The sequence below is a fragment of the Ascaphus truei genome, chromosome 2 (genome assembly GCF_040206685.1).
Source record: "Ascaphus truei isolate aAscTru1 chromosome 2, aAscTru1.hap1, whole genome shotgun sequence".
In the NCBI taxonomy this organism is placed as follows: domain Eukaryota; kingdom Metazoa; phylum Chordata; class Amphibia; order Anura; family Ascaphidae; genus Ascaphus; species Ascaphus truei.
In genome coordinates, this window is record NC_134484.1 from 193,408,409 (window position 1) to 193,433,929 (window position 25,521).

Consider the following 25,521-nt stretch of genomic DNA (forward strand, 5'->3'; position numbering starts at 1 on the left):
GTACTTAAAGTGAACTATTTATTTTTTGATTTTATATATATATATATATATATATATATATATATATATATATATATCAAAAAATAAATAGATGATACCGTTCTGTGGCTAACGAAATGCTTTTATTTGTGCGAGCTTTCGAGATACACTGATCTCTTCTTCCGGCGATGTTACAACGAATGAAGCAAAAGGTAAACTTAAAAACAGTGTCTCTTGGAATGTTATCTGTGCTGTTCCTTCCCCCGGTGTGGATGTGTTTTATGGCTGGAGGTGTCAAAGGGTAACTGAAAGCAAGTGAAGAAAGAGTGTGTATGTGTATCAGTGTGAATAAAAATGAATGGAGAGCCCACAGTATATACAGTGCTTTACACAAGGTGTGTGTGGAGTGTGCTTTACACCTTGTGTAAAGCACTGTATATACTGTGGGCTCTCCATTCATTTTTATTCACACTGATACACATACACACACTTTCTTCACTTGCTTTCAGTTACCCTTTGACACCTCCAGCCATAAAACACATCCACACCGGGGGAAGGAGAAGCACAGATAACATTCCAAGAGACACTGTTTTTAAGTTATCCTTGCTTCATTCATTGTAACATCGCCGGAAGAAGAGATCAGTGTATCTCGAAAGCTCGCACAAATAAAAGCATTTCGTTAGCCACAGAACGGTATCATCTATTTATTTTTTGATTATTGAAGCTCGGCTAACACGGTACTGATACCTCTACATGAATATATATATCTATATCTATATATATATATATCTATATATATATATATATATATAGATATATATATATAGATATAGATATATATATATATATAGATATAGATATATACAGGTAAACCCCGTTATAGCGTAACCCGTTATAACGCGAAATCGGTTATAACGTGGTTTTCACGTGGCTCCCGTTTAAAAAAAAAAAAAAAAAACATTTTTATGTAATTTTTTTTGCACACTGCACACTCTCTCACTGCACACTCTCTCACTGCACACTCTCTCACTGCACACTCTCTCACTGCACACTCTCTCACTGCACACTCTCTCACTGCACACTCTCTCACTGCTCACAGCACACTACACTCTCCCTGCACACACTCTCCCTGCACACACTCTCCCTGCACACACTCTCCCTGCACACACTCTCCCTGCACACACTCTCCCTGCATGCACACACTGCGCACACTGCTCACAGCACACCTCTCACTGCACACTCTCACTGCACACTCTCACTGCACACAGCACACTATCACAGCACTCAGCTCTCACAGCACTCACAACACACTACACTACACCTCCCACTCCCCCTCCCTACCTTTGAGATCGGAGCGGAGCTGGCAGGAGGAGGGGGGGTGTCGGGAGGAGGGGGGGTGAGTGAGGAGCAGGCTGGGACTCGGAGGGCCGTGTGGGCTATGCCGCGGAGGGCCGGTAGGTGTGGGGGCCTGGGGGGGAGGAAATGGATGCCGGTGGTGGGAGGTAAGGAGCAGGTTGCGGCTGGACGTGCCGTTGCTAGGGGACGTGTAGGGCTTCTGGACACCTCTTCCTTCCTTCCTTCCTTCCTTCCTTCCCTCCTCACTCTCTCCCGATCAGGCGCGCGGCGGCCATTTTTTTTTAAATTAGCGCGACCCCGGGTCTAGCGCGGTCGGATCGGGTGGCCGCGAGGACCGCGCTATAACGGGGTTTACCTGTATATAGATATATACACATACATATATACACATATATACATATACATATATACAGTGTACGACAAACCTATACATTTGCACGCCCTGGGCGAGTGGATTTAACATCATGGCGATCTCCTATTGGCCCAAGCAGCACACGTGTGGTACTAGGTGGCGAGTAGATTTTTTTGTTCGGCGAGTAGATTTTTTGGTGATTTGACGACCACTGCATATATACATATACATATATACATACACATATATACACATATATACACATACACATATATACACATACACATATATACACATACACATACACATATATACATATACATATATACACATACACACACACACATATACACACACACACACACCAGGGGAGCTCAACTCAGTCCTCAAGACTCCCCCCAACAGGTCAGATTTTGAGGATATCCACGCTTCAGTACAGGTGGGTCAGTGTTCGACTGAGCCACAGCGTGAGTCACCTGTGCTGAAGCTGGGATATCTTTAAAACCTGACCTGTTGTGGGTCATGAGGACTGGAGTTGAGCACCCCTGGTATATACCATGGTCATACGTCTGTCAAATAACTCCTAACTCCTCCTGATCTTCATTCTCTCCATACATATGTCTAATGGAAATGATGAAGAAATCAAACCGAATTCAATATACCTCGAGGCACAGGATTTCTCATTTAACCCATCACTGCCAGACGGTGCAGCAAGGCATTGTGCTGCAGTGGATTTCTGACCTCTCTCTCTTGTATTGTGCTGCAGTGTATTTCTGACCTCTCTCTCTTGTATTGTGCTGCAGTGGATTTCTGACCTCTCTCTCTTGTATTGTGCTGCAGTGGATTTCTGACCTCTCTCTCTTGTATTGTGCTGCAGTGGATTTCTGACCTCTCTCTCTTGTATTGTGCTGCAGTAGATTTCTGACCTCTCTCTCTTGTATTGTGCTGCAGTGGATTTCTGACCTCTCTCTCTTGTATTGTGCTGCAGTGGATTTCTGACCTCTCTCTTGTATTGTGCTGCAGTGGATTTCTGACCTCTCTCTCTTGTATTGTGCTGCAGTGGATTTCTGACCTCTCTCTCTTGTATTGTGCTGCAGTGGATTTCTGACCTCTCTCTCTTGTATTGTGCTGCAGTGGATTTCTGACCTCTCTCTCTTGTATTGTGCTGCAGTGGATTTCTGACCTCTCTCTCTTGTATTGTGCTGCAGTGGATTTCTGACCTCTCTCTCTCTTGTATTGTGCTGCAGTGGATTTCTGACCTCTCTCTCTCTTGTATTGTGCTGCAGTGGATTTCTGACCTCTCTCTCTCTTGTATTGTGCTGCAGTGGATTTCTGACCTCTCTCTCTCTTGTATTGTGCTGCAGTGGATTTCTGACCTCTCTCTCTCTTGTATTGTGCTGCAGTGGATTTCTGACCTCTCTCTCTCTTGTATTGTGCTGCAGTGGATTTCTGACCTCTCTCTCTCTTGTATTGTGCTGCAGTGGATTTCTGACCTCTCTCTCTCTTGTATTGTGCTGCAGTGGATTTCTGACCTCTCTCTCTCTTGTATTGTGCTGCAGTGGATTTCTGACCTCTCTCTCTCTCTTGTATTGTGCTGCAGTGGATTTCTGACCTCTCTCTCTCTCTTGTATTGTGCTGCAGTGAATTTCTGACCTCTCTCTCTCTTGTATTGTGCTGCAGTGGATTTCTGACCTCTCTCTCTCTTGTATTGTGCTGCAGTGGATTTCTGACCTCTCTCTCTCTTGTATTGTGCTGCAGTGGATTTCTGACCTCTCTCTCTCTTGTATTGTGCTGCAGTGGATTTCTGACCTCTCTCTCTCTTGTATTGTGCTGCAGTGGATTTCTGACCTGTCTCGTCACAGCTAACTTCTTTTAATGTCTGTTCTTGGATATTGCCCTCAAGCAACATGGTTGGTTCATAGATCTTGTCTTTTTCATCTTCTTTTGTTCTTAGCTTTGTTCTCCATATTATCACTTTCCATATCTCTTGCTACTTACTTTAGACAGCAATCACCCTGAATTTCAATATTGTTTTTTTGTTTCTGGATTTTGGACCGGGGATCCTTCTGAGTTAAACCGCTGTAATGTAAGTTCTTGGGACTACCCGGTTCACTTACCCGTTTAGTTGCCCGTGTTACTTTCTGGGCACAAATAGTCGTCCAATAGGAAGCTAGAGCGTCATCTCCTTGATCACATTGCGGCTTCCTATTGGTCTTGTGAGATTTGGTGGGCATTTTGATGACTCTAAAGTTGCTGCCTCTTATAGGCCCACGTGCCGCTGGAGATGTAAGAATCATGGATCACTGGCAGCACCTACTGTGGTATCGCTGGGACATTTCGCTGCGGGACACTTCGCCGCACTGTCAACTCCTGCACCCAGCCGACACAAAGCCGACCCGACAAGCCAGGTTTGCATGCCCCGACCTCCCACTCTGCCCGACTGCCCGCTGCATGCCCCGACCTCCCGCTCCGACAACTGCATGTTTAAATGTCCCATGTGGGACAGCTGCACTGCCTAGACAGGCCGCTCCAATGCGCCATCTTTAAATGTCCCACGTGTGACATTTTAAACTTGCAGTTGTCGGAGCGGGAGGTCGGGACATGCACAGGAGCGGGCTTCGCGGCGAAGTGTCCTTGCGGCGGTACGCCAGCGGCATTTTGGTCATGGCAAACCTACCCTTTCCGGTCCCTGGAGCTCACATTAATGTGGGTCAGCTCCGGAGACCCCGTCTCATACATGCTTTAGAACTGTGGTTGTGTCACTAAAACAAACACAAAAAGTATTATTGGCTTGAGCTCTTAACTTTTTTTTAAAGGTTGAATAAAGCTTTTAGAAGTGGCAAAGTGAAAGCACTCACCATACTACTATATACATACCACTTTTTTACCCATCATTAACTAAGCAACAACAAAAAAAGCTGCAACAGTTAAGTAGGTCCAGTGCTTGGGCGCAATTATTTGAAAGCTGATCATGTCCGTTATTGTTAAGAGTGGATACATCAATATCTCTTTTTAGAAACTGCTGGAGGATTTCACTTAAGCTAAGGGACTACCATAAAGGTCAAAACAAAGGCAGTATGTACACAAAAGACCAAGTACACGGGACTTCACTTTTTCAAGCTCTGATTATTTTGAGGGGAACTCAGAGAAAACTTGGCGAGAACAGAGAAATAGTGCTTGAAAAAGACAGCAGAGGGTGTCCGTGTAACACAGGAGATGGGAATGAGAGAAGCCGTTGTATTTCCCTTTAACCCATGCTCAACTTTGGCCTGGCTTCATTTTTCCACATGTTCCCATTGCTTGTTTGCTCTGAAAGTGGTATTTTTCACATATTGGTGAGAGGTAAAAGCTACTTTTATTATAGAATAAAAAAAATATAATGGAAAGGTAAAGGTTATAACTGGTGCTCTTTTATACCTTGTAGTATGGCTGAAGAAACCTTTTCATGCATGTGGGCAGGCCCTTCCATCAAGAGGTACTTTCAAGGAATTTGTGAATCACTAAAGCCCCTCGTCTGCTCTGGTTGTTTGACTTGCGTATTGAGCAAACTTGCTTTTGTATATGTACGTGTGTAAGCATCTGTGTAAGGCTTGTCCCGACTAACCTTAGTAACCTTCACCTCTCCCTTTTCAACCTAAAACACTTGATAGACTAGTCGTTATTTTTCATTCAAGATTCACATTCCAACTAGCCGCTAGTGGAATAGATATGTAGATGTTAGGCATTTTGAGTAACAAACCTACAATAAGTTTGCAAAATGTGATAAGCAACCTAAGCTATACAGAGGGCTACCGATGTAGTCCTACAGTGACCAGCTAACATTCTCTGTTTGAATTAAAATATGAAGAATAGTGCTAATAAGAACATTTTGGTACCAAAAAAATAACGTACGGTTGAAACTCGGAAAGTAAAAATGGTCACAGCCACTTTGGGACCTTCAGCCCACGTGTCCACATTGGTCCAGCATAACATGGGAGCCTTCCTAAAATTGCAGTTGCTGAACACCATTGCATTTTATTCCCTTCAGTGGTAAAATGCAACGGTGTTCAGCAACTGCAATTGAGAAATGACTACTGCTGCTAATAACTTTTTTTCTTTAATTCTCACCCTGGGGGCGTGAGCAGTGGTGGAGAGTGGCAAACATCACGATGATGGAGATAATAACCTTGTTTTGTATGCACAAGAGCTTTGGGGTTGTGAGTATGCAAATAACCAGTGACATTCACAGCATATTTTTTTTTGTGGAGTTGGATTTCTTTTTTTTCTCACTATGAAAATTGCCTTTATAAAAAAAAAAGTGGAAGTTTTAACTGTATTGTGCATCAAATATTGTGTGTACAGAATGTGCACACATTCATAGAGGCATATTCCATGTTTCGAACCAGAACGTCATTAAAATGCCCATTATAAGGACATTTTAGTGTTTTATAGATCACAAGTAGGATGAGGCTAGATTATTGACAGGTTTTTTTTAAAGTCTTGGCACATGTTTAGTGAAAATCAGAGCCGTAGATTTTGAGAAGGAAAATCCAGAAAAGCACTTTATTTAAAAAAAAATTGGAATGTTTTTGCTGTTTACTAAAGAATAAATTGATGAACAAACGAACCCCCAAAATTTTGACTCCTTAGTTCTTTTTGCAAAAAGGATTTCTGTAGTTTTCATCGTTTTTTAAATATTTGACTTGAATTGCTTATAGTACACATTTTCATGTTCAGGTTTGCAGTCAAACTTCTTTGATTTAGGAGTTTTCCCTGGGTGGCTCCAATTTTGTGTAAAGGCAAAAACACGGAGACAACTCATCCAATCATCCATAGAGCATAACCTGAAGCTGTGAAGACTATGCCTTTTCCTTGCACCATTCAGGAGAGTCCAAGATGTGATTAGGATGCATAGGCTATGTTTATCTATGCAGCCTTAGCTAAACATTTTACTAGAGGTGTGAACAGCATTGCTTGATGTGTACAAAACCACAGGATGAATTGGCAACATCCATTTAGTACTCGGGATTACTTAGGTGTACAAATCTGCCTATCATGGTGTGTTGGCATATAATTTATGTTGGTAGATAAAGGTGCATAGTCAAATAAACAGTGATATGCTGCACACCATAAGCCATATACATAACAGTATTACCGGTGCTGCTGGTTCAAATTGGATACCTTTCACAATCATCCAAGCTTTAACTATGAAAAAGAAGGATCCAGCGCTCCACGGGTTTTGCAAAAAGTTTCAAATTTATTGCGCCATATGCAACGACCGTTTCGACCTTAGTAAGTCTTTTTCAAGTGAAAAGGCATAATGCCAAAGGCAAAAACCAGAATATATATACACCCCCCACAATCAATAATAAAGTGATAAACATCAAACAGCTGAACAAATAGCACTCAACTCATATAACTCTAATTGACAGTCTTATCTTTAGGCTTCCGATTGGCTATAACAGAATCCCTCGGTTTCTTCTTGAAATCTCCACTGCTGCTGCTAATCCATGTTGATTCCGGATGATCCCGGAAGTGCGTCACGCGCATGCGCCCTCGTGCATTCCACGTAATCACTTACGCGTTCCAGTGTCGACACTCCTCACGTGGTTGGTCTTTCGGCCGAAATCTCGCGAGGTTATGGCACTCCTTCACATCCTCGCAATTTCTTCCTTTGCACGACACTCCTCCCGATTCCGCCACCGCAGGGGCTGCCATCCTCATGAATCCGTCGCCATCCTCTTCTTTAATGAGTGGGGATTATGTCAGAAAACGTCCACTTCTTTTATTTGAAAGAAACAAAAAGCACAATCTCGTGCAGCCTTGATGGAAAGAGAGATAAAGATGTCTGGAACATATAGTTTCATGCTATTGATTTCTCCCGTGTGCAATAAAATCTTTCAAAATGGAATCTTTGAGCAGATGATTCTTTCACTTGAAAAAGACTTACTAAGGTCGAAACGGTCGTTGCGTATGGCACAATAAATTTGAAACTTTTTGCAAAACCCGTGGAGCGCTGGATCCTTCCTTTTCATAGATAAAGGTGAATGACATCAATTATGTTAAATCCAAAGGCATATTTCACTGTGGTAGTTATGATTTTTATTGTGTAAGCTCCACATGATATTCGGGACCTGGTTGTCAACGTATAACCTCACTAAAATATCTCCTGCTTTTATTTCTTCCTGGTCAGATTACAGCAGTAATTTGTACAGGCATACCCCGTTTTACGTACACTCGCAAGTACGTATACTTTTTTTTAACTGCACCATACCCCTGTGTACGTACTCAGTGCTTCGCGAGTACGGACACCAGGGGGCGGGGCGCGTGCACGGCGGCGTGCACCTGCGGCGGCGTGCGCACCTCTGCATTAACTCACCTCCTTGAAGCTCCTTCAGTCTTCTCTCATGGAGCGGGAGAGGAGGGGGGAGTGCAGGGGGCAGCGCGCGTGCACAGCTGCGGCTGCGTGCGCACCTCTTAATATACTCCCCCTCCTGTCTTCTCCAACGGAGCAGAAGTGGAGGAAGGAGGGCGGAGTGCAGGGGGCGGCGCGCGCACGGCTGCGGCTGCGTGCGCACCTCTTAATTGACTCCCCCTCCTTCTGTCTTCTCCAATGGAGAAGAATTGTAGGGGGGAGGAGCGGGGGTGGGGAGCAGGGGATGGCACAGACTCAACTCGGGAGTGCAGAGGGGAGGAGGAATGGGGACAGATGGGAGGGGGAGGGCCATGCAGTACTGTCCTGTGTGCGCTCCTCTCCCCTCCTTGCTTGCTCCCCTCTCCCCTCCTTTCTTGCTCCCATTCGTTGCGCTGAGGCTGCCCCTACAGACCACCATAGTTATGACTCACCAATTCACCTCAGCCAATAGGGAAACAGCAGTTCCTGTACTGTAAAACACCAAACTCACAAATAAAAAGTCAAGTGAAATAAATGCACCCCACCTTCATGCCCTTTCTTCTATTTTGGTAAGCACAATCAGGATTTATAACACCTCATAATTCCACCTAGGCTGCAAGCTTGCCAAGTGGTAATCAGTTTTTTTCCTGTACAGTATATTTTATTCCACGTAATGGCAGATGCAAAGAAAACTCGTAAATCGATTACTTTAGATATGAAGCTTAAAATTATTAAAATGTATGATGAAGGTGTTTCTCAAGCTGAGATCGGTCGAAGGCTAGGCTTCCATCGTACGACAGTTAATACTGTCATGAAGAGTAAAGACAAAATCATTGCAGAAATTAAGAGTGCTACGCCAATTAACACAACAATTAGAAAAAGGGATAGCGTTGTTGCAGACATGGAGAGACTCTTAATAATTTGGATAGAAAATCAGACGGCACGCAATGTTCCTATAAACCAGGCAATTATTCAAAGTAAAGCCTTAAGCCTATTCAATGACCTGAAGGCTAAGAAAGGTGAGGCAGCGAAGGATGCAGAATTTGTTGCAAGCCGTGGATGGTTTGATAGGTTCAAGAAGAGGGCTAACATACATAACATCAAGTGCAAGGAGAGGCAGCGGCTGCAGATACTGAGGCTGCAGAAAGCTATCCACGTGACCTTGCCAAAATAATTGATGACGAAGGCTACCTAAAAGATCAAATTTTTAATGTGGATGAGACTGGTCTGTTCTGGAAGAAGATGCCTGCAAGAACCTTCATTGCAAGAGAGGAGAAAACAATGCCTGGCTACAAAGCAGCTAAAGATAGAATAACCCTTCTGTTAGGTGGCAATGCTTCTGGTACCTTAAAGCTAAAACCTATGCTAATTTATCGCTGGCAAAACCCTAGAGCTTTAAAGAACTATGTTAAATGTAGACTTCCAGTGCATTGGAGATCTAATAGAAAAGCATGGGTGACTGCAGCCCTTTTCGAAGACTGGTTTGACACCTGCTTTGTACCCGAGGTGAAAGCCTATTGCAGGGACAACAATATCCCTTTCAGAATTTTGCTTCTTGTAGACAATGCTCCTGGCCACCCTCGATCGTTAAATGAGCTGAACCCTAACATTCGAGTGGAATTCCTACTACCGAATACCACCTCACTACTGCAGCCCATGGACCAATGTGTTATAGCTACCTTCAAGCTGAACTACTTAAAAAGAACATTCAGTAAGTGTATTGCTGCAATAGACAGCGAAGAGGGAACAGGGCAAGAAGTCCTAAAGAAATTCTGGAAAAGCTACAATATCTTGGATTGCATCAAAACCGTAAGAGATGCTTGGAAAGACATAAAGGAAACAACAATGAAAGGGGCCTGGAAAAAATTATGCCCACACTTTGTTGACGATTTTGAAGGCTTTGACGATTCTGATTCTGAAGATAATGTTACAAAAAATATTGTAGAGATGGCAAGGCAGTTAGAGCTGGAAGTGGAGGCAGAAGATGTTGCTGAACTTCTGGCGTCCCATTCTGAGCCCCTCAGCAATGAAGATCTTCTGGAACTTGAAGAGGAGAGAGAAGAAGATGATGTACAGGATGAGGTTGAGACCATTGAACAGCCTGAAGGCCTATCTTAAAAAATTCTCTTTGAAGTTTTCCGTCATCTTGATAGCGCCATGGCTCTTTTTGAAAAGCATGACAGGGACTTTGAAAGAAGTTCCAAAGTCAATGCAATCATTTCGGGGGGCTATGCCTGTTACAAAGAAATATACAGAGAAAAGAAAAGAGCTACACTTCAAACCTCCTTAGACACCTACTTTCCTAAAAGATCAACAGCAGCCAGTCAATCTCCCAGATCATCAACGTCCACTGAAAGTCCACCTCGAGCATCGACATCAGCCCTAAGCCCTACTCCTATTATTATTTCTACTTCAAGTAGTCCATCGAAATCGCCCGCAAGAAAGCGTCTAGCCCTTGATGACTCTACTTAATCTACATAACAGCCCCACACAGCAGGAATTAGAGAGAATTTGTTGCTGCCAAGGATCATATAGTTTGATTTTCTGTTTGCTGTTCAGTGGATTGGAACTCTTGCTGGTTCTGGACTCTAGCTACTTTGAGCTGTTGCTCTGTTTTGCTGTGCATCACATTATCTTTGATTGTGGGATTTGGTTGATTATTGGTTGGGGAAAGAGGGATAAGGGCCTGAAGAAGTGGTATCCACTTCGAAATGTTGCCCCCTTAATTTACCCTCCCCCCATTGTTTTTCCCCCACACCCTGTCTTATTATCTCTCTCACCCTTACCCCGTGTTCTTTCCTCATACCACGTATATCCTAGAGTTCTATTATTCGTTTGTGTGACATCTCTCCAAGTTATTGTTATCTTGTGTATGCATAAAATTATTCTCATTTTTGGCTTATGTCCTGGTTGACAATTTTTTGGTAGTCAGTGAATGCTGGAACATTGGTTGATATTTGGTTACTGCTATAGGGGGAATTAGGGTTCTCCTTGTTCCTGCTGCACCTGGCATTTAGTTATTTGTTATTCCAATTTTGAGTGCTGTTTATCACTTTTTGTTTTGTGTTACAGTAAAAATACTGTACAGTAGAAGATATGCCCTCTCTTTCATCCTTCCTACATAATTTTTACCTAATTTTAAGGTTCATCCATTTTGCATCTGCCAGCACTAGTAAGAAAAAAAAATCAGCTGACATTAAAATTTTTCTTTCAATAAAGCCTACTGTATTTATTTTGGTTACAAATGCATTATTTACATCAGTTATGCACATATATGATGTTTGCAGTACAGTACATGCACTGTAAAGTGGAAAAAAGGTCGTGCTTCACTTTAAGTACATTTTCACTTTACATACATGCTCCGGTCCCATTGCGTATGTTAAAGCGGGGTATGCCTGTATTGTGTGCTGTATTTCCTTCACAAACCAACCCAGAGTTTGGAGTCTCTAGATTTGATTCTTGCTAAATTTCAAACCGGCGTATTCTGTAACAACCATGTTAGTGCTCATCACATGTCCCATTGTAGGTGAAAACGTGCATGACATGCTTTTTGAATTGTGTTTGTGTTGATCTTTCTGTTCACTGACTGAAGGCTTCATATTCTCTATTATGCCTTTTTGGTTATTTATCTGAAATGTTTTATTTGATCAGGTGCTGTCTTAAAAGCTCCGATGTCGCTATATTCTTGCTATTTTATTATTTCATCAGAGGCAGGCTACAAGCTGGACATTTGAAATACTCTTCTTGTTCTTTTGTTAAATATATATATAGATAGATATCTCCAATAAAGAGTCTGCAACCCTGCCTTTCACCGTTATCACCTAGCATACAGTGCTTCCACTACAGCAAGGGATTCTGGGAAATGACATGCAAATGGACACACAATGTGCCACCTTTTGCCTGAAATCCATTTTTACATGGACCCTTATAAGCAAATGCTCTGCTGTCTGTTCACACAGCTTTTAAGCACAGCATGATGGGATTAAATGCAAAGCCAGTATGTATATGTATATGTATGTATTTTTTTTTTAACTTTCTTTAAAAGCATATTGATGTTCTAAACACGTGGGTGAAAAAGTAGACCTTCCGTGTTGCCATTTTGGTGATTATAGTACAGAAAGTTTCAGGTGTCCTAAACATCATTGTAATTGCACATATAGCTTTTAACTCTATAGATGCCGAAAATATTCCAACAATAGGTACGTTTAACACTGGCACACCACTGCCAAAGAAATACAAAAGGTTTATAATAACATTGCACTCTATCTTCATGCTGTTACCATATGGTCCTTGTCACCGGCAGAGCCATACATGACAGCAGAGAGAAAGTAGCACACAGAGGAGACCAGGAAGTCCTTTACTTGATGGGTTACCTTGATTTATTTTATTCAAATGACAACCTTGATATATTAAACACGGTTATTACCTTACAAGAATAATATTAGATTAACATTATTTTAATTGGGGTGTAGCTTCCTACAAAGTCTCTGCCTGATTTGAGCACCATAAAAATGTGCCGATGTTGTGAAGAACAAGCAGGTGATGTGGCAGCATATATACAGAACAAGTCTCAAATGCAAAAATAATATATTCCATTGACTTCATATATTTCAGATACTTGACTCCTTGGAAAAGTCTTGACAAACAACATTTACTTTAAAAGCTGTTTTACTTTTTTCAGCTCGGTAAATTTACTTTGGTAACCTTTTAGGGCCATTATGAAGCTGCCAAAACTGCTTTCCTTAAATGATGGGTATATTTTAATTCTTTAGACTAAGAAGATTAAACCGTACTTGTTTGTATTAACATCAAGAGCGGGAAACCACTATGACCTATACACTCCCACTAAAAATCAACAGTGGTCTCTAGGCAGTAGCCAAGACTGGAGTGTAGAAATCCTGTGGGATCCGTTCATACAGTACCCCTCTGTTTACAGGAAAATAGGGGAACATGTTTAGAAAGGTCAGTGCACAAAATAACTTTTTGGTACAGGACCGTGTCATCCAGTGCCTCTGCTGTTTTTAGAAACCTGATCAGACATTCAGTTTTAAGAAGTTACCTGTTCCAGAGCTGTAAAACATGCCCACCTTGGGAACGAGAGAACAATCTTTCACAAGTAGAAAATATTACTGAAACAGTGCCATTTTCTTTTTGTAACTTATTAAACGGGCTGAAGAAAATTATTTTAGAAAAGAAGATGCCTGCACTGAACCACCTCCAATTCATGCATTCACTGTTTTAAGTGACCGTCACTCATGGGACCAAAGGGAACTACTGTCAGACATTTTTAAGGGGATCTGAGACTTGGGAGGGGTATGATTTCCTCTGTCTGATTTCATTGTGTGTTTACTTAAGTGTTTGCATAGTCCAGCTCTATTCTCTACCCTCCTCCCCTTAACTTTATTAATTGTCTGATGAGGATAAAGGTAAAGAAAATACTTGATTAACAAACACTTCCCCACTCGGAGGCCTCCTAGAAAAATTCAACTGGTACTTCATTTAGAAAAAGCAGTGAAGCTGTTGCCATTAGCAAGGTTATATTTGTTTAGGGAAGCCATTCAGACTGTTGAATTCTTGACAAAGAGTTGCTTTCTGGTCAACTGTTGTGTTGTCTCCTATTCAATATGCCGTGAAGCGATCTTGCCCTGTAAAATCTTGTAACCATTTTGTGCTCACACATCTGTTTTATTTCTCAGTTTCTTCACATTTCAGGCAGCACAATTTTGCATGCTGACTTCAAATGAAGCGGCCCACACTGAACTTGTTTATTATGGTTGCGTACTAATTTTTTAGATATAATAATGATTACATTTTCTTGTATAGCGCTGGCATGTGTACGATGCTCTGTACATAGAAGTTTTTCAGGCACGAGTACCCGGTCCAGTAGAGCTTACAAATCTATTTTTTGGTGCTTGAGGCACTGGGTGACTTGCCCCAGATAAACAAGGAGTTGACACTGGGATTTGAACCAGGCTCTCCTGCTTCAAACTCTGCGTCGTTGTTAATAAAGCTCATAGGGAATATTTATCAAGTGTCGGTACGTGTTATCACACCTGTTCTGGCGTTAACTTCCGTGGACTTCAATAGAAGTTAACGCCAGAGGGCGCGATAACCCGGATCAAACACTTGATTCATGTGTCCCACAAGGCTTCTTCTATATTTTCTGATCGGGCTGAACCCGCCTCCCTACAGAAGTCAATGGCCTCTTCACAAAATATAGAATTACGTTCGTGGTTTAAATATCAATGAGTAGGGAAAGCCTGGAAAGGTTGAAAGATCTATTCTCTTGTACATTACAGTGAAGTAAGAAAATAGAACTGTCTCTTTTTTTAAACATTGCTTTATATAACTACCTGTTATTTTTAAGGCACATAGTAAGCAACGGTGTTTTATGTGTAGCCTAGAGATTAAATGTGAAAGCTGTATACTGCCCTCTCAATACCCACCATTAATTTTAAACATTATCACCTTGTTCATAGATAATGCCTGTGGCTTTAAGTTGTCTAACAAGACAAGCTCTTCAAGAGCAGAGTTCTCTTTGTCAAGTCAAGAAGTAACTGGTATATACATTATTTGTACTAAGTAAGAAAGCAGACAGGCAGTGCTGGTGAAGAGGTCAAAGTTTAGTAAATTGTTTGTAATCGTACTAAGCTAAAATTCCCATGTTCCACTCTGATTCGTCTTAGTACAATGTTTACATTAGGATCTTGCTATATTACTGTACAAAGCTTTATTTAACATTTCCATGATTGACATGGGATTTGTATACCATTCTATGGTAACCATTACATTTCATATTGTCTACAAAATTCCCCTCCTCTCCCTTAGGGCTCTTTTCTCCTGCCCTCCTCGCCTCTTAAGGTGGTCTTCTCACTGTCCCACGTGTCTCTACTGCTCTGTCCTGCCTGAAATCTTTCTCTCATGCTGCCCCTTACTTCTGGGCTCTTTTTGCCTACTATGCAAGAAGCATCCTCTTTCCCCATCTTCAAGACCTGCCTGAAAAGTCACGTTTGGAATGAAGCATTCTTGTAACTGGTCAACATTGCACTCTTGCAACTTATTTTGGAGGCCCTCGTTCTCCTGGCCTCCAGAGGATTTTTTTGTGTGTTTGTTTTAAGATGTCACTTGCCAGTGAAATATTTGCAGATAATCAGTCAATTTGGTCCCGCAAAACATTCATAGAAGAGCAATCTCTGCCTGATAGGCATTTGTATAGCAAATTTGGAACAAGATTCATTTCGCACTTTTTTTTTCTCATGTAATAAAAAAAAAGTATCCTAAAATATTACACGTTAGATTAGTATTGCCTTGCATTAGTGTTTTTAATGCCATAAGTGCCTAAAACACGACTGATGCAACAATACAACAGTGTGCGGCAATTGGACACACAGCCAACAATTGAACTGAAACTCAAACGCAGGCTTGGGGGGGGGGGGGGGGAGGGCAGAAACAGAACTAACCTATCAACAATTAAGTGAAAACTTTGTGAACACGACACCATACATATGACATTTTTAACAAGTTTCTCTCCTTTGTATAGGGATTCTTACATTTCTTTTTTTTTGTTTGTTTTTTTTGCCTGAAATACCAAGACGGTTACTGTCTTGACTTCTTTTTTTTTTTTTTTCTCATTATTAAAGTGAGTAATGCGCAGAGGTTCACTAAGATCTGGTGCAGGGAATTGCACTGCAATCCCACGTTACCTGCCAGTCAAGTCGATGACTGTTAATGTGAATCTCCGTGTGATGCCCCAAATCTTCACTTAGTAAATTTAGTAAAGGTTGCTCCTAAAGTCCTGAAAAAGCAACAGTTTTGCGGACGTTCTGTGTGAAGGAGTGAGACAGATTCACTTTTAATGTGTACGTTTTTGTACTCTCTCTAGCGTTAGAGTATGTAGCACAGCACATGGAATTTTCATGCTCAGGTCATTGCAAAGGGACAATGTTAAACCGGCGTTTGAAGCGCATGCAGATTTACGTAAAGGTCACATGTTGCTAACACTGTTATTCACACCGGATTCACCAGTATCTAGAGTAGCCTATTGCTTCCCCAAGTCTATTCAAGCAATGTATTCTAATCGTGCACCAAAGTAGCTGAAACATAACAACATTTCTGGTTTTGTTGTGCTACTGATTTGCAGTTTATATATTGCATCACTTTGCTTGGTGCCACGGTTTTAATTGGCTTGACTTGTGCATTGTTTGTGGCAACGTTTTAAAAGAACAGAAGTTAGATGTTATTGAGAACGAATAACCTATTGAAACACAGATGGAGATAAAATGCCTGTTTGGGAGCAGACCGTAAACAAAAGTACAGAATCATAAAGCAATACACTGTGTGGAATCTCTAGCGAAATGTATAGTAACCATGTATATTTTCTCCACCCAAAGCTATGTCTTTTTCCATGGAAAAAAAGATATCTGTTCATGTCTTTATATACTATTTATTAACTAATGTTTCCTGTTATGTCCTAATCAACGTAAAAGCCTCCAGTTTCTCTTTTCTTTCCTGTACAGTTCAGCAAACCTGATTATCGGGTCACCGCAAAGCCAATGCAGGGCAAAAAAAAAAGTGTATTTTCCCTTCATATTTAATGGGTTTTTTTCTATCCATGATAAATATCCACATGTTAGTGTCATCAGGCCTGTTCAGAAGAGCAGGAAGTATGTTTTGGGTTGGGGATGCTGTACACAAGGAATCTGTGACACATACATTACTATAATGTATAAACCCCTAGTTACAGCTGCTGTAGTCCAGTTGTGTGTGTTTTGTAAATGAGCACGCAATATGCATTGGGTGGGAGAGGCAGTGCTGACATCACAACAATTTGTGAAGCGACTTGGTGATGCCTAAGTGAGGGATTTGTGGTGTTCAGTTTTTAGGTATAACTGCTATCAGGCATACATGTGCAGCGTTGTGAACATTTTCAGTATTAAGTCAGAAACAAATTTAACAAAAGTTTAAATGGGCTTCAGAGGATTATTTGCACTGATTTCATGTTATACCTTTTTTTTAACGTATAAAATATAGTCCTTGATAGATAGAAATGACCTTGTATGTAGCTACTGTATATGGGTTTATTATGATCGCATCACAACCTACAGTACATTAAACCTACACTTCTCTAGGACCTCTATAGCTACTAAAACTCTGCACTGTGATTGGTATTATGCGAAAGACTGAATACACCTCAGAAACATGAAATCTTCCTTTTCACAGAGTGACGTGATGAAGCTGGTTGTAGAGAAGCGCCAAGCCCAGTGGGAAGTATTCATGAAAGAACAAGAACAGTGGCGTCTGGCAGTGGATGAAGAGCAAAGGAAAGCAGTGGTGCGTCTGCAAGAACAGTATACTGATATGGACAGTGATCTTTCCAAACTGGCTTCTTTCTAAGCGCTTTCCTATGCACATAATAATCAACTTTTGCCTCATGGTTTTACTTGCTGGTTCTTTTGTTAAAAGGAGAGGAGTACCATACCTGTCACTTCCATTACCTCATTGTTTAAGTGCCTCAGTATGATCTAGAGATGAGATGAAATGTTGGTGATGGGGCCTGCAGCTACAGAACTTTGCCTGGGGCTAGTGGCCTGCCTATCTGTAATGCGAGAGCAGCAGGTTCATTGTATACGCTGCTAATAATATTATTGCGCATAAATGATTTTCAAGCAGAACAATACACACTTTTATATCTAGGGGGTATTTTATTACACATATGCATGCCATGGACTTTTTTGCCACTTCTGTTAATTATAATGTACAGTATATTAGTGTTGTCTTGTTTGTCGTAGACGACAAGTCTAGGGCCATTCATACTATTGAACACTTTTTTTGTATTGAGTACATCCACTAGTGTATAGTCTCAAGCAATACATATCTTTCACTGTACCTAATACAGTAGTTGAGCAATAAAGTGACATAAGTCATATCAGCAGTGAGTTTACACACAAAGGAAAGCCTGATTATCTGAGAATCACCTGGTAACCTGCTTACAGTATGATATTATTTTCAGCCCATACAAATCTTGGGCCTGTATGAGGAATACCTTTTTGGCCAACAAGTGAGGTTTTCGTTATGCCCCTTTCAAAATTCCTATGTCTCATACATCTAAGTTTGTATTAAGTTAGTCACTGCCACAGCAGCCAACAACTAATTAGAGGTCATTATAGTAGGGGAGGTTTTAATTTTGTACTATAGCTGTTTCGACGCCACCAGCAATCAAACGTAGCAAAGCTTTAGGAACTATTGTTTTGGTGTGAAATTCTAATTTCTGTTATTGGTAGACATAATTAAATCTCTCTCTAGTTCAAAATTATTAAATTCCATATTTACCAAAGAGTCATTGTAGTTGAAATCCATCTTTAAAGAGCCCCCCCCCCCCCCCCCCCCAAATAAAGTTTTCTAGATATGGGAGACTACATTATCGATTTGACACAGGACCGTCAGTCCAGGCGTTCAGAATGAAATATTACAAACCATTAATTTCCTGAAGTTTGTTGGAGTTCAAGCTGTTAAATCTCGCATTAAAACTGGTAATTATGGACTGGATGAAAGTACTAGGTTTAAGTAATGGGACTAAAATCTTCTCCAGTGCAGGGAAAACAGCTTTTCAGCATATTGACATAGGACCTACAGCGAAAGCAGACTGTATTAAACTCCCCGGAAGGGCATTTTTTCCCTCTATGCAGCGGTCACTTGCTATAGGAGATACTTGCATTTGATGCGGTTATGTAAACTCTTGTAAGGATGGGCAAGAAGTAGAAAATTATCAATCCCAAATCTCATCCTGTTGCCCCATAAAACTTCGCCTCATTTAACAGAATGAGGCATGCAAGGCAAAATCGCTTGTTAAGTGGCTCTCTCAGCATGAGCTTACCAGCAAAGAAAGGTGTTGGTTTTTGTACCTTGATATATACAGTAGCCTTATTTGTGTGGTACTGTAACAGTGTAACCTCTAAGGCGTAATCTGCCATGGTTGACACAATTAGTAGTGCTTTTTAGTTCCTCCTTTTACAAGCCAGTTGTGTTAAACGGACCATTTGAATCTGTCAACTTGTTTTGGTTATTTGCTCTATGTGATTGTAATGGTATTATGGTGTGTTTTTATTTTTATTCTTTGTATATCTCTGCTCATTCGCTTGTTCTCCCACCCGGGGAATATTCCGAGCCTACATGTGCAACTTCAGGCATCACTGTGATTTGATCTGTACGAAAGCAATCTGTGGAAACAATTTTAAGCAATCTGTTTGAAATAAACAAATTAAATGCAATAATGAAAGGATGTTGTTACGAGGCTTGCATTTAAAATGTAATTTTAGTCGTCTTGCAGCTACAGGTAGGAAAATATATAACTTTTTTTTAAATATTATTTCAGTGTTTGCAATTGCAGAAGTGCAACAATGGTAGCCTGTGTCAATTTATGGCTTCATGTCAAAGCTCCCTTCCTGGCAACATGGTGAAAATGTGATTACAGTGAGTGCAGGAGATGGAATAAATATTTGAGATTTCTTACAATAACACTGAACTGCAGCCAAGCTTCCCTATCCGCTACTGTCGGTCTGAAGTATCATCAATCATCACTGGCCTGAAAAAGGAGTTCGCCGTCACTGAAACGTGCTGGAATGCTGATCACTGCAACGGCAATTCTTTTACCTGATGGGTGGAAATGCAAAGTGTAGATGACCTATAACAGACCTCAAAAGATGCGTTATGTGTTGGAAGCCGTACAATGAGCTTTTCAAGTTGGTGATCTAATTCTGTGTGTTTGATAACTTGGGCTTGATGGAGGCTTGTGTTGCTTCTTCACCCCCCAATACTTTATTTCTGAGCAGTGCAGAGCAGTTAGAATACAGTCGAAAAGGATGAATGATCTGTCTATATTAATGGTATGTTTGGCATTTTATCAAAGTAACAATGGGCTCTGGCATACAGGGGTTACTGGTAACTGTGCCACAGCGGTATTCCTCTTATTTGTTGGTCAGTGGTAACGTTTATGTGGCCCGTCTCTGGGACGTTTACGTAACGTTCAAATGAAAACAAAATAAACAAAACAATTCTGTGCGGATTGCTGATAGAATTTGCGAGCGAGCGATTTATACAAGGCCCCCAAAAAGTTATCTTTTTTTTTTTTTCTTATGAAGTTTACATATTTTAGGTGTAAAGTCAATAGGTTGTCTAATTTTAGTCCTGCTGCAAGAGACCTCTCAGTTTGGGTATATTTAAAATAATAATATTTGGGTATATTTAAAATAATAATATTTAGGTATCTTGGAACGGGATTGCTGCCGTAAGCTTTACTTTGAGAGCCATCCTGGCAGTTTGAGCATTTTCATGAATGTCAATATTCCTTGTGCAATCAGTGGAGAAATACCCATTTTTGTGGCCGCATTGCAGCATACTGATAGAAACTGACCACCAACTTTTTTTTTTTTGTTTTTTTTTGGAGTACATGATACCAGACGTCTAAAAGATGAGCAGAAAATGTTATGTTTGTGAGACCTGCACACAAGTAAACTTTGCAGAAAGAGGTAATCTGTACATGAATATTATAATTATTGCACTGCAGGTGTTTGGCAGGGAATGTGTTAAACACTGTGCAGGCTATGCCAACAGGACTAGCTAAGTACCCGATACCAGCACAACCTTTTACCTTGGCAGCACATGTAAATTGGGCTCTATCTGTGTCCTTTGCCGTGCACTGTAACGCACCAAAGTGCTACACATCAGCATGGCGGTTCACATCTGGAAAGAAAAGAGTTAATAAGCTGACTTTCCTGGAACCAGGGTCACGAATGATGTATGATTAGTTCCAGTAAGCTCAACTCATGTCCTCCCTCTTCCAAAGCATGACAAGTCCTTAATGTCTTTCTTAATTTTATTGCTGGATTAGAAAACACAGGAACTTGTGGGTGTAGTGTAGGCAGAGAGTGCTTCTCTATGTGGGATGCTTCTATGAGGTTGGACTATGGTAAGAGAGAAAGGCCTTACCAGGGGTGGATGCAGACAGGTCTGTACTCACTGTAATCTAGGGTGGAAAAGAAAGTGAGGGGCAGGGGTCACACTAAAGGTTGAGTGGGACTGCACTAAATGTCAGCAAAAGACAGGGGAGAACATGGGAAAGTCCATTAACTGGGAGGACTGGAGAAGCTGCAGTAGCAGTTCACTGATTATGTGCTCAGAGGCAAAAAATGCAACATTGTTGCATGTTACACAGGCACAGTGTGTGTATGTGGAGCCAATGCCTGCAGCTGAACTTAAGGAGCTGACAAGCAGAAGGGGGGTCGGGCAGGAATGTGATTCTTGTTCCATGACACTCCCCGTCTGGTATCTGGAGATACCACTATATAACTGGAATATGTGGAACATATGTGCAATGCATAACAAAGATAACATCACATTCTCAAACAATGCAAGAGTCCATGTCCACATAGCGATGTAACACCGGCCGGTATCACTGGTATCAAGGTCCCTTGGCCAAGGTTCTTTGGCAAAGGATGCAGGGTGGATGCACAGCTCCAGGTTTGCTGGTTGCACCACAATGTCTTTGTATAAAAGTCTCTGGCACTGTTTCCTTTTAGTCTTGTGAGAGAACAGTCCTTTTGTCTCTGTAGTTTCACCCACAGAGTGTATCCCCTTGTAGGTATACCAGCCGTGGCAGCCTGTTGCTCTATCACCTGGCGTTTGGCAGAAGGAGAGGGCTTTTGGCTCCTTGTGGGAGCGGATTACTGTCCCTGGAAAACTGGTTGTCGAATGTAATCCAATAAAGGGGGCGTCGTTCAGGGAGACTCCCTGAAGCTGAGCGCTGGGGTTGAACATTACCCGGATTTGATCGGGTACCGGAGGGTGGTAGGCCCCAGGTGATTGGAGGTACCGACATTCTTTGCCTTCCTCCATTAGAGGTGCTGGCTTTGCGTGGCCGGTAAAGAATATCTTCTGGATGAAGACCACAAAGTTGTTTTTGGTCTCTGGTTCCCTTTGTGGGCCGCAGAGGTGCGAGGTGAACCTAGAGATGGCATGTTCTCCATTGTTTGGGAAGCGCCTCCTTGGTGAACGGAATGGTAGCGGAGTCACCCGACTGCTTAGTCCGTCTTTAGAGAGCTCCTTGACAGTTAACCTCGGGAATCCTCTATCTTCCCTCGAGGGTGTTTGTTTGTCATCGTTCCTTGTTGTCTGGAACGCTGTGCACCGTAGTTCATCGGTACATTTCTCTTGCACGAGAACATCTCCGCGTAGTTTGGTGAAACGCTTTTGTGTTTCTTTGTTGACTGCCATCGGGAGGTTGTTTTCTCCCTGGACATGACGAAGAACAGTCTCTTTTGTCCTTGTAAATCCTTTTGGGAAATGTCTCTGCAATTGTCCCCTCTTACGTGTTTGTACGAACAGTCCTTTTGACACTGTGGCTTCGCCTGTGGGGCGCAATCTTTTGCGGCTATGCCAGCCGTGGCAATTGGTTGCTCTGTTGCTTGATACTCTGTGGAGAGGAACAACTGTACGTCTTAATTGTGCCCTTGCTCGCGGGAGTATTGTCTGATTGTTTGTTGTTTTTAGGACGATCCCTTTGTCGGTCACCTTTGGGAGGTTCCTCTCTTCCTTCGGTGGAGTCGACTCATCATCCTTGGCTGTCTGGACTGCTGAGCATCCTAAGCCATTGTCGCATCCCATCGGCGTGAGGATGTCTTTGTTGGTCTCAGGGGTATGACCTTGTCTTTCCTCTTCACTTGGCCCTTCGGTCACTTGGAGATGGCCAAGACATGGTTCAGAGAGAGATGTGTGTCCACATTCTGTCACCTCCGTTCTGCGGGCATCAACGTAGTCTTGCCCGTGCTCTCTGTTAGTGCACGAGTTGCCCACTATCACCCATCCTAGGTCGAGTCTTTGGGCGTATGGCGCGTTGTGGGGTCCGTTGTGCTGTTTACGGACTTTATGTACCCTCATGATGTCCCTACCGAGCAGCAGCAGGATCTTGGCGTCTTGTTCCACCGGCCGGATGTGGTTGGCTATTCCTTTGAGGTGGGGGTAATGGAGTGCCACGTCTGGTGTGGGTATCTCGTCCCTGTTTGTGGTCATGTGGTTGCACTCGATGAGTGTGGGAAGGGGCATGTTCACTTTGCCGTCTATTGAGCATATGGTGTAGCCGTTCACTCTTCTCCCTGTGGTCTCCATTTGCCCTGCGCACGTTCTGAGAGTGTAAGGAAAGGCACCATCTTGTATGTTAAACATGTCGAAGAACTCTGACCTGACCAGTGATCGGTTGCTCTGGTCGTCGAGGATTGCGTACATCCGAATAGCCTTCTCAGGTTGTCCCTGGGGGTGCACTGCGACAAGGCATATTTTGGAGCAGGACATTTTGTCACCTTCTTTTCCGCAAACCTCAGTGCGCTGAGATGTGACGGATGTTGACTCTCCTTCTTCTTTCTCCCCGCCATGCTCCGCTATGGAGGATGGGTTCTTGAGTTGGTGGAGTGTCATTGCCTCTGGGTGTAACGCTGTCACGTGCTTGTCACTCTCGCACACTGTGCATTTGATCTCTTCCTTACAGTCCCTGGCTAGATGGGTCGTGGAACCGCAGCACTTGAAGCAAACTCCGAATTCTCCAAGTAACCTCTTGCGTTCCTCTAGGGACTTCATCCTGAACCCAAAGCACTTGTTGAGTGGGTGTGGCTTCTTGTGTATGGGACATTCCCTGTTTGGGTCCCTTGGTTCCTTGTCTCCGGTGACCGACTGATCGGGAGTAGTTTGGGCCGTGGGAGGCACGTCCGTCCTGCGGGCCGAGATGGGTGTTTGGGGGTTACCATATCTCGTCGCTGGTCTCTCGTTCTTCGGGCTGCTTGCACTGTATGTGGTTTGCGCACCTAAGATGAAACTGGGATCGTTTCTTGTCTTTGCCGCTTCGCAGATGAAGCTCACGAAGAATGAGAATGGGGGGAAGACAACCTGCTTCTCCCTTTTGTATTTGGAACCTTGTGAAAGCCACCTTTCTTGGAGGTTGAAGGGTAGCTTCTCCAGGATGGGTCTCACTCCATGAGCTGAATCTAGGGCGTTGAGACCTATTAAGGAATGGTCTTTCCTTGCGAACTCCAGTTCTTGCAGCAGGTCTCCAAGATCTCGTAACTTCGAGTAGTCTTTACTCGTGATCTTGGGGAAGCTCTCGATTCTTTTGAAGAGTGAATCCTCGACTGCTTCAGGGCTGCCATAGGTCTCTTCTAGCCTTTCCCACACTAGGTCCAGACCTACTTGGGGTTGATGTGCGTTTGCCGTCCGAAGTCTCTGCGCTTGCTCCCTGGATACGTTCCCCAAGAACTTAACTAACAGGTTGAGCTCTTCCCTTGCTGAGAAGTCCAAGCTGTCGATTGCGTCTTTGAACGTGAACTTCCACGTCCGGTAGTTCTCAGGGCGGTCGTCGAAGCTGATGAGTCCTGCGTGCACCAAGTCGCGCCGGATCATGTACTTGGCTATGTCTGTCAGACCTGAGACGTCGGCGCGTTTGCCCCGTTCTGAGGTAGTTGCTGGGACGGTCTGTGCGGTCGCCTCTTCCTTGGCGTGGACGCGTGATGGCTGCTGGCCAGTGTGAGGGGCTGTTTTCTCCCGCGTGGGTGTACCTGGATTACGAGCCTGTTGTGGTGCATCCGTGTGCGCTCTGGCGTGTGGATCACTGTTGCGGCTGTGGCTATCCCAGGCAGCGTGTGCCATTGACGGAGCAGCGTCTTCTCCTCGTGGTCCTAGCGAGTCTTCGTTGTCTGTGGTGTCGCTCCCTCCGTGTTGAGATGGTGCGCTGGTGTTTACACTGAAGAGGCTCCTTACGTAGTCTTCAGTGCGTTGGGCTGGATCCTCTGAGGCTATCCGTCTGTACGGTAGCTCCCCGCCACCCTGTTGCGCGGCTGCTTCTAGGACTTCAGCTTGGGCTATGGCGGCGGCGGCTTCCTTCTCTTGATTAAGCGCCTCTAGTTCCGCATCAAATTCGGCTTTCCTACGCGCAGTGGCGGCAGTGGCAGCGGCGTTGGCAGCGGCATTCTGCTCCTCCTCTTCTATGCGCGCTCTTTCTGTCCTTACGGCTGCCTCTCTGCGACTATATTCAGCCCTGGCACGTGCGGCCTCTGCGGCGGCTCGCGCCTTGGTAGCGTTTGTGCTTGCACTGGACGCGTTAGACTGCGCTGATCTTGCTGATCTAGATGAGTGCCTGGATATGCTTGAGCGCTGCGATGCAGTCTCCAGGAGGAGCTCTTTTCTCACGCTTTGAGCGTCTGTGATGGCGGCCCGCACGCGGCTGTCACGTGCAAGATCAATGTTATTTTGTAAGTCTCTTTCTTGCAGGCTTTCGCCAGTGTTGGTTCTGGTCAAGTAGGTGATGTATGTTTCTGACAGCCCTTGGTAGCACGAGTGATCAGACTTTATTTGAATAATTGCCTGCGCGAGCTGTTGTGCATTATCGCCAATACTAACGACATTGCGTAACTCCAATGCGGTT

The 25,521-nt window shown here is 43.1% G+C and overlaps 1 protein-coding gene across 2 annotated transcripts in view; it reads left to right on the forward strand.

Moving 5' to 3' along the window:
• BLOC1S5 (biogenesis of lysosomal organelles complex 1 subunit 5) overlaps positions 1-19,338 on the forward strand; it is a 45,526-nt gene extending 26,188 nt beyond the window's left edge. For both annotated transcript variants that reach the window (XM_075585740.1, XM_075585741.1), the window contains one exon: positions 17,280-19,338. In XM_075585740.1, coding sequence (XP_075441855.1) covers positions 17,280-17,453 — 174 coding nt within the window. In that variant the 3' untranslated portion in view covers positions 17,454-19,338. The remainder of the gene's footprint in view (positions 1-17,279) is intronic.
• Positions 19,339-25,521: the final 6,183 nt, after the last annotated feature.